Source organism: Podarcis pityusensis (genome assembly GCF_964106645.2).
Source record: "Podarcis pityusensis genome assembly, chromosome: 5".
NCBI classification, from domain to species: domain Eukaryota; kingdom Metazoa; phylum Chordata; class Lepidosauria; order Squamata; family Lacertidae; genus Podarcis; species Podarcis pityusensis.
Window position 1 is genome coordinate 91,556,567 of NC_138032.1, and position 14,284 is coordinate 91,570,850.

Sequence of the window (14,284 nt, forward strand, 5' to 3'; positions counted from 1 at the left end):
GAAGGAAAGGAAAACCTGTAAAAGGCCGCCTCTGGCTCGAGCATGCGCAGTGCCTGCTCTTGAAGGGCCCAGTGGGCGGGGCAGGCCGGCAGTTGCCCGCAGGTCGCGGGCGGTGGGCGGAGTCAGAGCCTGTCTCCCGCCGCTCAAGGCGACGGGGTGAGAGGTCAGCGCGCGGCGGAGGCGGCGAAGCCGGCCAATGGGAAGCGGCCGGCCGGCTCCGAGGGGCGGGGCTTGCTGTGTTTTGTTCCTCGGTCAACGCGGAGCTCCTCCACTCAGCTGCTCGGCAGCGGCGGCTGTGGTGAGGGGCTGGTAAGCGGCCGCCGCCGAGAGTCCCATAACTGGCCCGTGAGGGCTGCTGCCGCTTGCGCAGAGGGTAAGCTGCGGCTTTCCTTGTTTGTGATGCGTGAGGCGAAGTAACGTGGGAAACGGGGGACACGCGTCGACGCTGGGCCGGAAGAGGAACGGGCCCCGGTCCTTCGACACGCGCACGCGGTTTAGTAGCGTTGTAAATAATTGCCTTTTGGGGGGTTGGGCGCCCAATGTTATTCAATGTGAGGAGTTTGGGGGGGGTGTTGGTTTGTGAGGGGCGTGGGGGGGCAATGTTATTCAATGTGAGGAGTTTTGGGGGGGTGTTCTTTTGTGAGGGGCGTGGGGGGGCAATGTTATTCAATGTGAGGAGCTTGGGGGGTGTTGGTTTGTGGGGGGCGTGGGGGGGCAATGTTATTCAATGTGAGGAGTTTGGGGGGGTGTTGGTTTGTGAGGGGCGTGGGGGGGCAATGTTATTCAATGTGAGGAGTTGGGGGGGGTTGGTTTGTGAGGGGTGTGGGGGGGCAATGTTATTCAATGTGAGGAGCTTGGGGGGGTGTTGGTGTTTGTGAGGGGCGGGGGAGGCGTGCTGTAAACTCTTCACGGCTTGCCTTTGGTACCTGGAGTAAAATCCGATGCTTTGCGGGCGGGGGGGGCGGGGGTCCCGTTAGAGACTTCGCAAAATCCGTTGATCTAAAGCAGCCTTTCTCAACGTCGAGGTGTATGGGGGGGGGGCGCGTTCCTATATCTTGTTGGACTATAACTCCCACCATCCCTAGTCAGCAGGACCGACAGTCAGGAATGATGGGAGTTGTAGTCCAACAGCGTCCAGGGACCCTGTCCCCGCTTCCCATGGCTTACCTAAAAAGTAAAGCAACACTTCCATAAAAATGAAAAGCTGTTTCTTTCACATTTCAAACTATACTGGGAGGCATTTCTTTTCGATAAATTATACATCATTGTGTGTGATTACTAACTACTGCTTCAGCCTGTTCCAAACAACAGCGGAAATGATACTTTTCTTGGTTCATTTTTGTTCTTATGTTTATTGTGTATTTGTGTTTTTTATCTTGCAGTTTTATGTTGTGAGCCACCCTGAGATCTATGGATGAAGGGTGGTATACGAATTTTTATAAATGGTGATGATAATAGTTATAATAAATGATCATTATTATAATGTATGATAATGATAGTAGTTATTATTGTTTCTGAGGCAAATGGTTGGAGACCTTTAAGTGTTTTATTTGTCCAATGATATTTAATTGGACCAGTACTGCTTCAGTTCCACAGAACTCTTATCCATTTTTTACTTGCGCAGCTTGTGAGAGTTCAGAGAAAAGTTAATTGTAATATGTAATCCATCATAAAACATGCAGGCAAAAGATGCTTATCAGTTACCATTGCTTTTCAGCTAATGATCCCATGTAAGAAAGCAGTGGTGCAAATTATCAGATGTGCCATATTCCATAAGAAATATGAAGCCATTCTGGTGCAATTTTCTAACTTGAACCTAGATCACATCTTCTCCAGGAGCTCCCAACATCATAGAATCGTAGATCCCCAGCGATGCAGGAATCTCAGCTAGATCATACATGACAGACGCCTATCCAACCTTTGCTTAAAAACCACCAAGGAAAGAGAGTCCACCATTTCTCATGGGAGTCTGATCCACTGTCAAACAGCTCTTACTGTCAGAAAGTTCTTCCTGTTTGGTCAGAATCTCCCTTCTTGTAACTTGAACCCATTGATACAGGCCCTACCTTCCAGAGCAGGAGAAAACTTGCTCCATCTTACACATGACAACTCTTTAGATATTTGTTGTTGGCTATCATATCTTCTCTCAGAGTTGTCATAGTTATGACAATCAATGATGTCCCGGTAAAAAGGGGCCACAAATTCCCAAGAGAAATGAGACTGTGTTAAAATGAGAGTGAAGAGGGTTGAAGGGTTGTTTTCTACCTCTTTTTATTCAGAGAAAGTATGCAGTTCAATAGGGTGTGTTCAGATTATCTGAAAAATATTAACTTACTGATTTTAGCATGGCCAAATGGTTGTGCATGACAGAAATGTCACACTTCTCAGAGATAGTTGCCTGGGGAAATTTTTTTTTTTTTTAAATGTCCAGTAGCACCTTAGAGACCAACTATGTTTGTTCTGGGTATAAGCTTTTGTGTGCATGCACACTTCTTCAGATACATGCATGCCTGGGAAAAGTTAATTAAAACTGTGAAATGTGGAATTTTAAGCTTCAAACCTACATTGATCCTCCAGGCCATTTCAGCCAAGATATGACCGCCTGCCCGGCACTTCATACTGTATTTATGTTTTCAGTTGTGGGGAGGTAAAGACGCAACATTGCTAAAAATGTGAGCATGCTAAGCACTGGACAAAGATGATCAACTGATTGCTGGGGCTTGCAAAGCACAGGGCTGTGTGCTTTCTGGCATACTTTGATTTCAAACCACATCGGCAAACAATGAGTCTCTTGGTCCATGGGGAGTGCTAGGGAAAATAAGGATCTGGCCTGCTGCCCAAATCCAGTTCTCCAGTCCTGGCCTAGTTTGCCTTGGTACTGCATCTGTTCATTAAGTTACTAATTTTTATGAAACATTTTTAGAAAAGTATATATTTTTCCATAGAAAACCGTAGGAGTGGAAAGTTTTCTGTGCACATCATTGTGAGTAGACCCTTTTGTGATGCTATCTTAGTGGCAGCCATTAGGTGTGTTTCTGCTCTTAAACTGTGACCAAGCCTGAATGGGAGTCCTTTCCAGTTAATCTTCCTGATTTGGGTTCTACTAGAGCAGATAATTTTTTTTTGTAGCATGCAGATCGGTTGGAATGTATCTTTGTCTTGAGCTTTGAATATCTGATGCAGCTGCAGAAAACTTCATGTAGTTACCCAATCGTGCTTAAGCTAAATATTTGTTACTTGTTTTTTTTAGAAATGTACACAACGCACTGAGGAACTGTACCCATCTAGAAGATGAAGGCAAAACTTCTGAAGTGCCCATACCCAGAAGTGGTTGGCTAATACTGGAAGAAGGCGCATGTGCCTCCAGCACTCAAAAGTGTAAGCAGCAAGAGACCATGGTAACGCTAATAACAGAAAAGCTGCAAAATCAGACTTTGGATGACCTGGCATGTAAAACATTCAATATTAATCTGGTAAGAATATCCTTGTGCATTATCATAGAGTGTGCATCTTAGGGGAGGGAAATATTCCCGAGCGTATGAATTGCATTTAGGTGGAGGCATGGCAGTTTTCCCTTTTTCGTGATGGGTGCTCCACATTGCTTTGGGAGTAGGCTTTCCCCCTTTTACTATGGAGGCAGCAGCAATCAGCTTTAGTTGCTCCAAAAGAGAGGATTCCCTCTCTGCCCCTCCAGAAAAGCCATGCTGCGTGATAGAGGTGCAGGGTCTGAACAGAGCCCTGGTCAGTTTTTCCCAAAAAGTTGGCAATGCCATAAACTTCCAAAATGCCTTGATCTGCTTTAGCAGGTACATAAAAAGGTAAAGGACCCCTGATAGTTAAGTCCAGTCGCAAACGACTCTGGGGTTGCGGCGCTTATCTCGCTTTACAGGCCAAGGGAGCCAACGTTTGTCCGCAGACAGTTTTTCTGGGTCATGTGGCCAGCATGACGTAAGCCGCTTTTGGCGAAACCAGAGCAGCGCACGGAAACACCGTTTGCGTTCCCGCTGGACTGGTACCTACTTATCTACTTGCACTTTGACGTGCTTTCAAACTGCTAGGTTGGCAGGAGCTGGGACCGAGCAATGGGAGCTCATCCCGTCATGGGGATTCGAACCGCGACCTTTCGATCAGCAAGCCTAGGCTCAGTGGTTTAGACCACAGCATATAACGTCCCCCTGCCCAGCTGTACAGAAAGGATTGCTCAATTTCCCCATAACCTTTCCCAGCTTAACCCTAAACCCCAAAGGTGAACACAAATGGGTAGATCTCGCAATTCTTCTGAAAGGAACTTGAATTTGAATCCATAATTTGAGGGTGATGTCCCCAGGAGGCCTCTCTATCCCTTTGTGTGAATTTTCTGCACATTGGTGTTTCCTTGCACCTGCACAAACAATGCGCTTGACAGTCCTATCGCTCCTGCTTTTCAGCTTTCTTCGAATTACTTCACCCTTATTGAGAGGCTCTCTTTTGAATTTAAATGATCTTGTTGGACTTAGTGGGCAGTGTTCTGCTTTAATCTGTTTTAATTGAATGTTTTAATCACAGTTACAAAGTGATTTGACAGGGTTATCATTTTGCATCAGATATTTATTATCGGGGGTCTAGATGTCTATTTGTGAAGCGCAATATTCAATTCAAAAGCCTTAGGTGGATTTCTAACAGTGTGATTTATGGAGGGAAGGACTGTAAGTATTTAAGTATGTATATTTGGGAGTAAGCCTTATTGAACTCAGTGGAACGTGCTTCTGAGTAAAGTATACATGCATATAGCTTAGCCTTGATAGGCATTGCTGCTTGCTGTTTTATTTCAAAATGGGGGGAACCACTAACCAACTGACAACTTCACTTGGAGAACTGTACAGTATTTATCTTTCTCTTATTTCAGTACTCATCTGAGAAGCAGAATGAAAGTCATAGCCTGCTTCCATTTGAAATCAGTGGTAAGTTCCAAGATTTTGGGCTGTTTTTGAGATCATGTTCTAAATATAACGAAGAAATAGCATGGAGCAAGCTGTTGTTGTTTGGGCACAGAATGCTTGGTGACCGAAGGGAAATGGGAAAACCTGGGGTGGGTGTGAGGAGGCAATATTTTGAGTAGGAGCTTCTGTTCTGCAACATTTTGTAGCCGGTCTCACTTGCTTTTATTTGTTTAATTACCTATTTGTTGTGTGTTTCATTAACACACACATTATTTTATTTGTGTGCCGCTTTTCCATAGTTCACACCATGCTCAAGGAAGCTTACAACATGAAAAAAATACACTGCTACAACATAACAAAAGTAGTCAATAACCATAAATTAAACATTTAAAAATACAAAACTAAACTGAACAATTTCCATATGAATGATATGAGGAAACTAAAATATTTTAGTTTTGAACTAAAATAAAGATACAAAAAACCAACAGCAACGACTCTCCCCCCACAAAATCCCCCAAACAGCACAGCAGCCCAAGTGTCCGTTCAGCAGCCTCCACTTTGTAGCTGGAGTCCATCCATGCCCTGCCTCCCAGGCTTGGAGGGGTGCGGAAGGCCTCGGTCCAGTATACCTGAAGGAGTGTCTCCACCCCCATCGTTCAGCCTGGACACTGAGGTCCAGCTCCGAGGGCCTTCTGGCGGTTCCCTCCCTGCAAGAAGTGAGGTTACAGGGAACCAGGCAGAGGGCCTTCTCGGTGGTGGCGCCTGCCCTGTGGAACACCCTCCCATCAGATGTCAAAGAAATAAACAACTATCTGGCTTTTAGAAGACATCTGAAGGTAGCCCTGTTTAGGGAAGTTTTTAATGTTTGAAGTTTTATTCTGTTTTTAATGTTCTAATGAGAGCTGCCCAGAGTGGCTGGGGAAACCCAGCCAGATGGGCAGGGTATAAATAATAATAAAATTATTATTATTATTATTATTATTATTATTATTATTCCAGGACTCTCAGCCAAATTCTTTGGCTTTCCTATTTTCAAGACAGAAGCTTGCTGTTGGCTGCATTTTGGGCTAATACAACTTTCTATAGAGACGCTAAACTTTGTGAAACCCAGTGTTTTTCATGTATATTTTCATGAATGTGAGAGATGAATGGACCGCAAGGCATTCCGAGAAAGAAGCCAGACTATATTTGGAAAGAAACGAAACAGTTTGAAGAGGCTGGTACCTAGCCGCATGTGGTTGTATTGCTTCATGATAGCATAATGAAGCAAGCAGGCAAAACATCAGGGAAACACAACAGTTCAAAATAAAGAACCCATTACCATGAAAAAACAACCGTAGATACCAGCATAATCGTATGAAAATTAAAGCTACCTTACTTGCCGATCAAAAGGTCGGCGGTTCGAATCCCCGCGACGGGGTGAGCTCCCGTTGTTTGGTCCCTGCTCCTGCCAACATAGCAGTTGGAAAGCACCTCAAAGTGCAAGTAGATAAATAGGTACCGCTCCGGCGGGAAGGTAAACGGCGTTTCCGTGCGCTGTTCTGGTTCGCCAGAAGCGGCTTAGTCATGCTGGCCACATGACCCGGAAGCTGTACGCCGGCTCCCTCTGCCAATAAAGCGAGATGAGCGCCACAACCCCAGAGTCGGTCATGACTGGACCTAATGGTCAGGGGTCCCTTTACCTTTACCTTTAATTACTTTAAGATTGGGCATGTTAATACTAGAGATGTTGAAATAAAACCTTAAATTTAAACTGCTGTGAAGAAGTATTTTACTATAGTATGCAGATGAAATGCCTCCTGGTGTAAGTCAGGTGATGTGCTATAGAACAATGGGTTTATGTTTCACAAGCTCTGTTACCTTGCTTTTTGAAGCCACCTCGTGGGAATGTTTATTAGCATTGTTCGAAGAAAATAAAAAGAGTAGTGGAATGTTTGCCCTTTCCCTCCCTCCCTCCCTCCCTCCCTCCCTCCCTCCCTCCCCTCGCTTTGTGGCATAAAATTAATAATACTGCTGACTTGATGGCAAACATTTTCCTTTCTTTTTCACCCCCATTTCCGCTCAGCAGCAGAAGGCCCTTGGAATTCATCGCATGGGGACTGTCGGGCCAGAACTGAACCAAACAAGAAGTCCGTTTGCTCTTTGCCGTTGTGTCCTTTCAGTTCGAGCGCGACCCGTGTGGATTTACACTGGCAGCAAGAATCGCCGGGCCAGTCTCTCGTCTCGGGATGGATAAGTGAACTCAGTCTGAACGAGAAGTCCAGGCACCCGCTGACGCCCCCTACCAAACGCCACTGCAGGTCGCTCTCCGAACCAGATGAGCTGGTTCGGTGCCGATCGCCATGGAAACCTGGCAGCTCAAAGATCTGGACTCCTGTGTCGAAGAGGCGGTGCAACAGCGGAGGCAGCACCACTTTGCAGCGATGCAATAGCCACGGGAGCACCGCTTCAAAGCCAAACACATGCATCGGCCTGCCCCACTGTGGGCATTCTTGGAATAATGTCATCCAAATCGCCAACCTCAACACTTCCCCTGTTCCCAGGCCGTCCTCTGCTAGCAGTGGCTTTGTAGACTGCAGCGAAGGAAGCTCCACTTCGAGTATTCGTTGGAATTCCGGAAGGTCTTACGACTTTAATCCGAGACGCCGCCTTTCCCTGTCCCAGGAGCATATTACTGGGACGGGAAATAACTTGTCCTCCGCCAGCAGCACTCCCACTTCCACACCAGAGCTCAGTCGGCGTCAGGGTTTACTGAGATGCCGCTCACAGCCTTGTGTCCTCAATGAGAAGAAAAGCAGACTCAAGCGTAGGCGAGAAGAAGACGTCCGATGGAATCGCCCCTCGTTGGACTTTTTAAAAATGACTCGGGTGAGATTGTCTGTCTGCATTTAAACCTATGCTATACAGCTATTAAAAGGGACGCAGGTGGCGCTGTGGGTTAAACCACAGAGCCTAGGACTTGCCGATCAGAAGGTCGGCGGTTTGAATCCCCGCGACGGGGTGAGCTCCCGTTGCTCGGTCCCTGCTCCTGACAACCAGCAGTTCGAAAGCACGTCAAAGTGCACGTAGATAAATAGGTACCACTCCAGCGGGAAGGTAAACAACGTTTCCTTTCGCTGCTCTGGTTCGCCAGAAGTCATGCTGGCCACATGACCCGGAAGCTGTATGCCGGCTCCCTTGGCCAATAAAGCGAGATGAGTGCCGCAACCCTAGAGTCGGCCACGACTGGACCTAATGGTCAGGGGTCCCTTTACCTTTATACAGCTACAAATAGGACGGTCCTTTTTAGCTAGGTCTCTAGTTCCTCTGTTAATCTAGTGCCTTTTTACACCTTCTGGGGAGGGGATAAATACTGTGGCATTACACAAAGTTGAAAAAAAAGAAAAAGCAGGATTTGTTCCCTGAAATTTTGAATTGGCTTTTGTGGCAGGCGATTATCTCAAAATCCAAGTTATCTACCCAGTGAGTTGGAGAAACTGTCGTTGTAGTAATCTTAATTTTTCAAGTGAGACTTGAAAGCAATACCAGGCAGAGGGCCTTCTCGGCAGTGGCGCCCTCCCCATGGAACGGCCTCCCATCAGATGTCAGGGAGATAAAGAATTACACAGCTTTTAGAAGACATCTAAAGGCAGTCCCGTTCTGGGAGGTTTTTAATGTCTGACATTTTATTTTTTATATTTTGCTGGAAGCCGCCCAGAGTGCCTGGGGAAACACAGCCAGATGGGCAGGCCACAAACAGTAGAATTATTATTATTATTATCATCATCATCATCATTATCATTACATACTTAAGCCAATTGGTTTATGCAAACATATGCGTAACAACTTTCATAAAAAACCATTGTATCTAATCATTTAACAGGGTTCAGATACAATCTCCAAGGTGTCCTCCAGCAAAAATGTAAATCCCAGTAGCTGCAGCCCTTCATGAGTAAAGTTGTCCATTGGCCTTGAAGGCAGGGTCAGGATCATCACCCAGGGGGGCAACTGCTGAGGTCATAGCAGGGTCCCCTGCTGCTGTCCGCTGACTGCACTGGGCCAGGTGGGGGGCTCTAACCTTTTTCCTTTTTGCGGCCTAGTGTTGAGAGGACTGCTTGCTGGTCAGCTACAGAAAGCAGCCATTCTAATTCTCTGACAGTGCTCTTCACTCTGGAGGGTTGCTATGTCAGGCCTTGGGGCTGCTGCTTCCCATTTTACTGCCGCTGCAGGACCATCTTGCTACCCAGTAAGCATTGTCGGTGAGCATGTGCGATGGGGCGCGGGCGGAATAAGGGTGCACTGCTCAGGATCCCTAAAACTGTAGCTGGTCCTGCTTAGCTTCCGCCAGTTCAAAACAGAGGAATAACTACTGCTAGTTGTAGCTAGTGTTGTTTTTTTTTAAAAAAATATATTAAAAAATTGGGAGTTTGTGCTAGATCTAGGTGGTGCCGGTTGGCAGTGCTGCCCTAGTCAGCAAACTTTCAGCAGGGGGCCGGTCCACTGTCCCTCAGACCTTGTGGTGGGCCGGACTGACTATCTATCTATCTATCTATCTGAACGAATTCCTATGCCCCAGAAATAACCCAGAGATGCATTTTAAATAAAAGGACACATTCTACTCATGTAAAAACACACTGATTCCTGGACCGTCCGTGGGCCAGATTGAGAAGGTGATTGGGCCAGATCCGGCCCCCAGGCCTTAGTTTGCCTACCCATGCCCTAGTGTGTCCCATTAAGCATCGGGGGGGGGGGGCATAGGCTCCTTGAATGGAGGAGTTTGCAAGGGTCAAAAAAGAGGGTAGATACTGCAGGGCATGATTGGCCAATGGATCACCTGCTTTCTTATCTAGGTGTTCATGGAGGGTGGGAAATGTGCTTAATCTGATGTCTACATTTAGGCTAAAGAGCAGTGATTAATCCTTTAAAATTTAAAATTGTGAAAAAATTGTGGAGAGGCTTAGGCATGTGAGACTAGGGACTACTATGATACCAGGCTCTCCTTAATAATCAGCTGTATAGTTCACAGTACAGTACAGTGCTGTAACTGTCTACTCAGAAGTAAATCTGTCTGTGTTTACTGGGACTTACTAACAACTAAGTGGACAGGATGGTAGCCTAGGCTCTGTTTTAGGGTTAGCGTTGTGGTGGGGGACTGGGTTTTTTGTGCCTTTAAAAGCTGCATGGCAGGCAGAAATTCAATAGGTCAAGTTTTCTCTAGCCTCAAAATACAGCTATGGCGGAGGGAACCATGATTGTACAGACTCGAAATTTTGTGTTATGCCACATACCTGTGGCAGCCATGTTGTCACTGGACTTCACAACGCTCAGAATGTGCAATGAGCCCAATCATCTAAAGAGGTTGGCAATCATTGTTCTATGGGATCTCAAGACAATTCATACTAACACATTTCAAAATTTCTTGACACCCATAGAGAGAGAAAAATACTGGATCGTTAACACTTCTCTGTTATAGACAATAGGATGTTCAGTAGCAAAATGGGATTCCCAAGCCCATGTTTGTGGCCAGTGTGACCAGGAAAGGGTCCTCGCCACTGTGAAATACTGTTGTTGTTTAGTTGTTTAGTCGTGTCTGACTCTTCGTGACCCCATGGACCAGAGCACGCCAGGCCCTCCTGTCTTCCACTGCCTCCCGCAGTTTGGTCAAACTCATGCTGGTAGCTTCGAGAACACTGTCCAACCATCTCATCCTCTGTCGTCCCCTTCTCCTTGTGCCCTCCATCTTTCCCAGCATCAGGGTCTTTTCCAGGCAGTCTTCTCTTCTCATGAGGTGGCCAAAGTATTGGAGCCTCAGCTCCAGGATCTGTCCTTCCAGTGAGCACTCAGGGCCGATTTCCTTCAGAATGGATAGGTTTGATCTTCTTGCAGTCCATGGGACTCTCTCAAGAGTCTCCTCCAGCACCAGAATTCAAAAGCATCGATTCTTCGGCTATCAGCCTTCTTTATGGTCCAGCTCTCACTTCCATACATCACTACTGGGAAAACCATAGCTTTAACTATACGGACCTTAAATTACCAGTGTGCCATGGTGGTCAAACGTATCCCTTTGATCTCATCAGGGCCCAATTAATGACCGAATAGAGGTGTGCATGCGTTAACAGTGGCAATGCAAGCAGATACATCATTAGGCATTAAACATACACCCAGAGGCTTTGCATGAACTCCCATCAGGGCCGTCTTTACCTGGGGGTGCATGGGGTGCAGGGCAGCTGGGCGCCAAATTCTGGGGGGCGCCAGATGCCCACCGCTGAAGCCGCCTAAGCTCTTAACTATCTACCTGTTATGAAATAATAAATAGTTTTTGATCAAGCTAGAAAAACAAAATACATATATACCTAGGTATTACCGAAATGTATATCTACTGTTTCACTAAAGGACTTTTCAACTTCGTGCGCTCATTTACCATTTACAATGGCTGTGCTTGTCATTCTCAACGGCGCTGCACACACAAAATTTACTAAATTTGGGGCCGCTGGGCGGATCTTTTCACCCCGGCGGCGCATATGCTAAAGACAGCCCTCACTCCCATGCCTACGATGTTTGCCTGAGCCAATGTTGGCTTCCTCTGTTGGGGTGGCAAAAGTTCTGTACTTGCTGCACGTAGAGTAAAGCTATAAAGGAATTGTTTTCCAAAGCACGTGTAAAGCTTCACAGTTACATACTGTTGTATTAAAATGTAGAATATTGCATACATTATTCCTCAGCGACTAGATGGATCATTTTTGTTGAACCAAGAACAAATGCTAACTGGTATAGATGGAAACAATTGTTCAAAATTTGCTTGTACTATAACTGTAGTATGCCCCTTGGTTTACCCCCTATAATTTTTAATTGCATGCTTTTAATTTTTATTTTTTTCAAATCATTTTTATTTCATTTTACAAATAAAAGTTGATAACAATACCAAATACATACCCGTATATAAAGATTTCTCTGAATCTCGAGACTTCCCCAACATTTTCAACTGCATACTATTTCATAATCTATATTTTGTATCCACCCATATTATCCATAGTATTTTTTACGTTACAAGTGAGATTAGAACCCTGCTAATGTTTCCATCTGCTTACGGTGGTCTCCTAAATAAATTATAATGTTTTCCCATTCTTTTTTAAAGTTTTTGTCCTCTTGGTTCCCCTGTAATTTTTAATTGCGTGCTTTTTAATTACAGACTCTAAGAAATTCAAAAAGTCTCTGCTCGCTTGATTATGAGGATGATGACAATGACGAGGCACAAATGAAGACCATTGTCTCATCTCCATGCGACTCGAATGACCTTATGAACATAAATACTCCCGATTTCAGCCGGGAAGAGGATGATGATACCAAGCATCATGGCTTACAGCAAGCCGGCTTCAGCACAAAGGCTTCCACGGAAGAGGCTGCTATGTGTGAAAGTGAAGAGGAGACCAGTGACTGTGAGAGTGTCGAAGAAGGCATTTTTCCTCTGGACTGTGAGGGTCTAGATCTAGAGCAGATCGAAAACAACTGAGACAGACGCACGCCAGAAGATGGGATTTTTATTTTGCCGGCAGAAATGTTAGCAGATAACATTGCTATGTCTGTGAGTTTCTGCTTGTACATGCTGCCAACGTGTAGGAAATGTTTCAAGTGGGGATAATAAGGGCATTTAGCACCGGATGGTAGATCTTTAGGAGGCAGTAGGTCAAGAAATCCTTTGGATCTGGACAACTCCCAATGTCTCGTGTTTCTCTCTCCCCCCCCCCCCAGCTCAGTAATTCTTGGAACGGCATTCTGTGCTGTAACCTGGATGTAGTGATTCCTGTTGAGGATTTAATGTCTCTCGCTAAGGAGTTTAACTTGCAAGTCAGTAGCATAATCAAATGGCTTACATGATTGATCCAAAACCTGCAACTGCTTGTTTGGTCGGTTGCTTTGAACTTCATGTAGAAATGACTTTCTGTATGAGTTACAGTTGGTTCACACTCCAGTGTCGCCACTGAATGTCCTTTTGACTTGTGCTTGCCTGTCTTTGCATGGAATAATCCGCATGTGAGCCAGAAGTTTACACATACCAGGTTATTCCTGATTGCCAAAGTAGTCTTTCTTAGAGCTGCCCAGTCATGAAGATCTTAGCAGCCGTGTGTAAGGGAATACAGGTTTACCTTCCCATCCATGTGCCATTTTTTCCCATGGGAACACAGAGGGCACGAGAAGGCATAAGAACATTCATGCATAGAAAACGTTGGCACATAGCACCTTCTGTGAACCAGCACTATGATTCTCTCTCTCAAAACCTTCCGGTTACCTTTTTCCGATTGAAATGGTTTTGTAGCCTGAAGCAATGCTGGATTGGATTGCCAGTTGTTGCCCACTGCCTTGGTCTTTCTGCGGTTAAGAGGAATGTATGACAAAAAGCACTTGACGAACTTCTAGGAAGGGAATTTGGAATGATGTTCCCCAAGAGGTAATATTTTCAGCAATATTAGAAGGAAGCTGGTCCTTGAATTAAATAAATGACATTTTGCTTTGCACTTTTGTCTGAACTCTTTTTTTTTAAAAAAAGAATTTATGTAACATTTTTTGTATTCTATTTACAACCCACTTTTGTGAATTGGAAGTTGCTTGAAGCTCTGTTCTTTGACTTGCGTGTAGCGGTCAAAACTTCCCAACAATGAGAGGAGGGTTAAAGGTAAAGGTAAAGGGACCCCTGACCATTAGGTCCAGTCGTGGCCAACTCTGGGGTTGCGGCGCTCATCTCGCTTTATTGGCCGAGGGAGCCGGCGTACAGCTTCTGGGTCATGTGGCCAGCATGACTAAGCCGCTTCTGGCGAACCAGAGCAGCGCACGGAAACGCCGTTTACCTTCCCGCCGGAGCGGTACCTATTTATCTACTTGCACTTTGATGTGCTTTTGAACTGCTAGGTTGGCAGAAGCTGGGACCGAGCAACGGGAGCTCACCCCGTCACGGGGATTCGAACCGCCGACCTTCTGATCGGGAGGTCCTAGGCTCTGTGGTTTAACCCACAGCGCCACACTTGTCTCAAGAGGAGGGTTACTAAGATGTAATAACAACAACAACAACAACATTTTATTTATACCCCACCCTTCCTGGTTCAAACCAGGCTCAGGGTGGCTAACAACAAATTTAAAACACTTAATTATAAAAGCAGCATAAAATACAGTATAAAAACATGAATAATAATAAAAATCAAAAATCAATTTAGGGGTAATAAGCATTAGATAGTCTCCAGGGCTAGCTGGCTGAATTGGTCCTACTTTGGCCAGCAAGGAGGCCAGGGGGAGAGTTAGCTGTGGGGTCTCAGAATGGGTGATCTTCATAAAAGGGGAGGGGGAGGGAAGAGAAGGGAAATAAAAGATCAGGCTGAATTCAAATTAAAGGCCAG

General features: G+C 45.5%; 1 protein-coding gene across 2 annotated transcripts; it reads left to right on the forward strand.

Moving 5' to 3' along the window:
- Nucleotides 1–224: 224 nt before the first annotated feature.
- Nucleotides 225–13,411, forward strand: FAM53A (family with sequence similarity 53 member A). 2 transcript variants are annotated; one of them, XM_081005637.1, is made up of 5 exons: nt 225–373; nt 3,251–3,473; nt 4,886–4,940; nt 6,985–7,787; nt 12,088–13,411. In XM_081005637.1, the coding sequence occupies exons 2-5, from the start codon at nt 3,396–3,398 to the stop codon at nt 12,406–12,408; spliced, it is 1,257 nt and encodes a 418-aa protein (XP_080861763.1). In that variant the 5' UTR covers nt 225–373; nt 3,251–3,395; the 3' UTR covers nt 12,409–13,411. The 2 variants fall into 2 exon arrangements, with proteins under 2 accessions (XP_080861763.1, XP_080861764.1); XM_081005638.1 differs by having other exon boundaries at nt 6,988–7,787.
- Nucleotides 13,412–14,284: the final 873 nt, after the last annotated feature.

Coding starts and splice junctions, on each gene's coding strand:
- FAM53A (XM_081005637.1), top strand. CDS start 3,396: ATGGTAACGCTAATAACAGAAAAGCTGCAAAATCAGACTTTGGATGAC. Junction 3,474..4,885: donor AAACATTCAATATTAATCTG/GTAAGAATATCC, acceptor CTCTTATTTCAG/TACTCATCTGAGAAGCAGAA. Junction 7,788..12,087: donor ACTTTTTAAAAATGACTCGG/GTGAGATTGTCT, acceptor TTTTAATTACAG/ACTCTAAGAAATTCAAAAAG.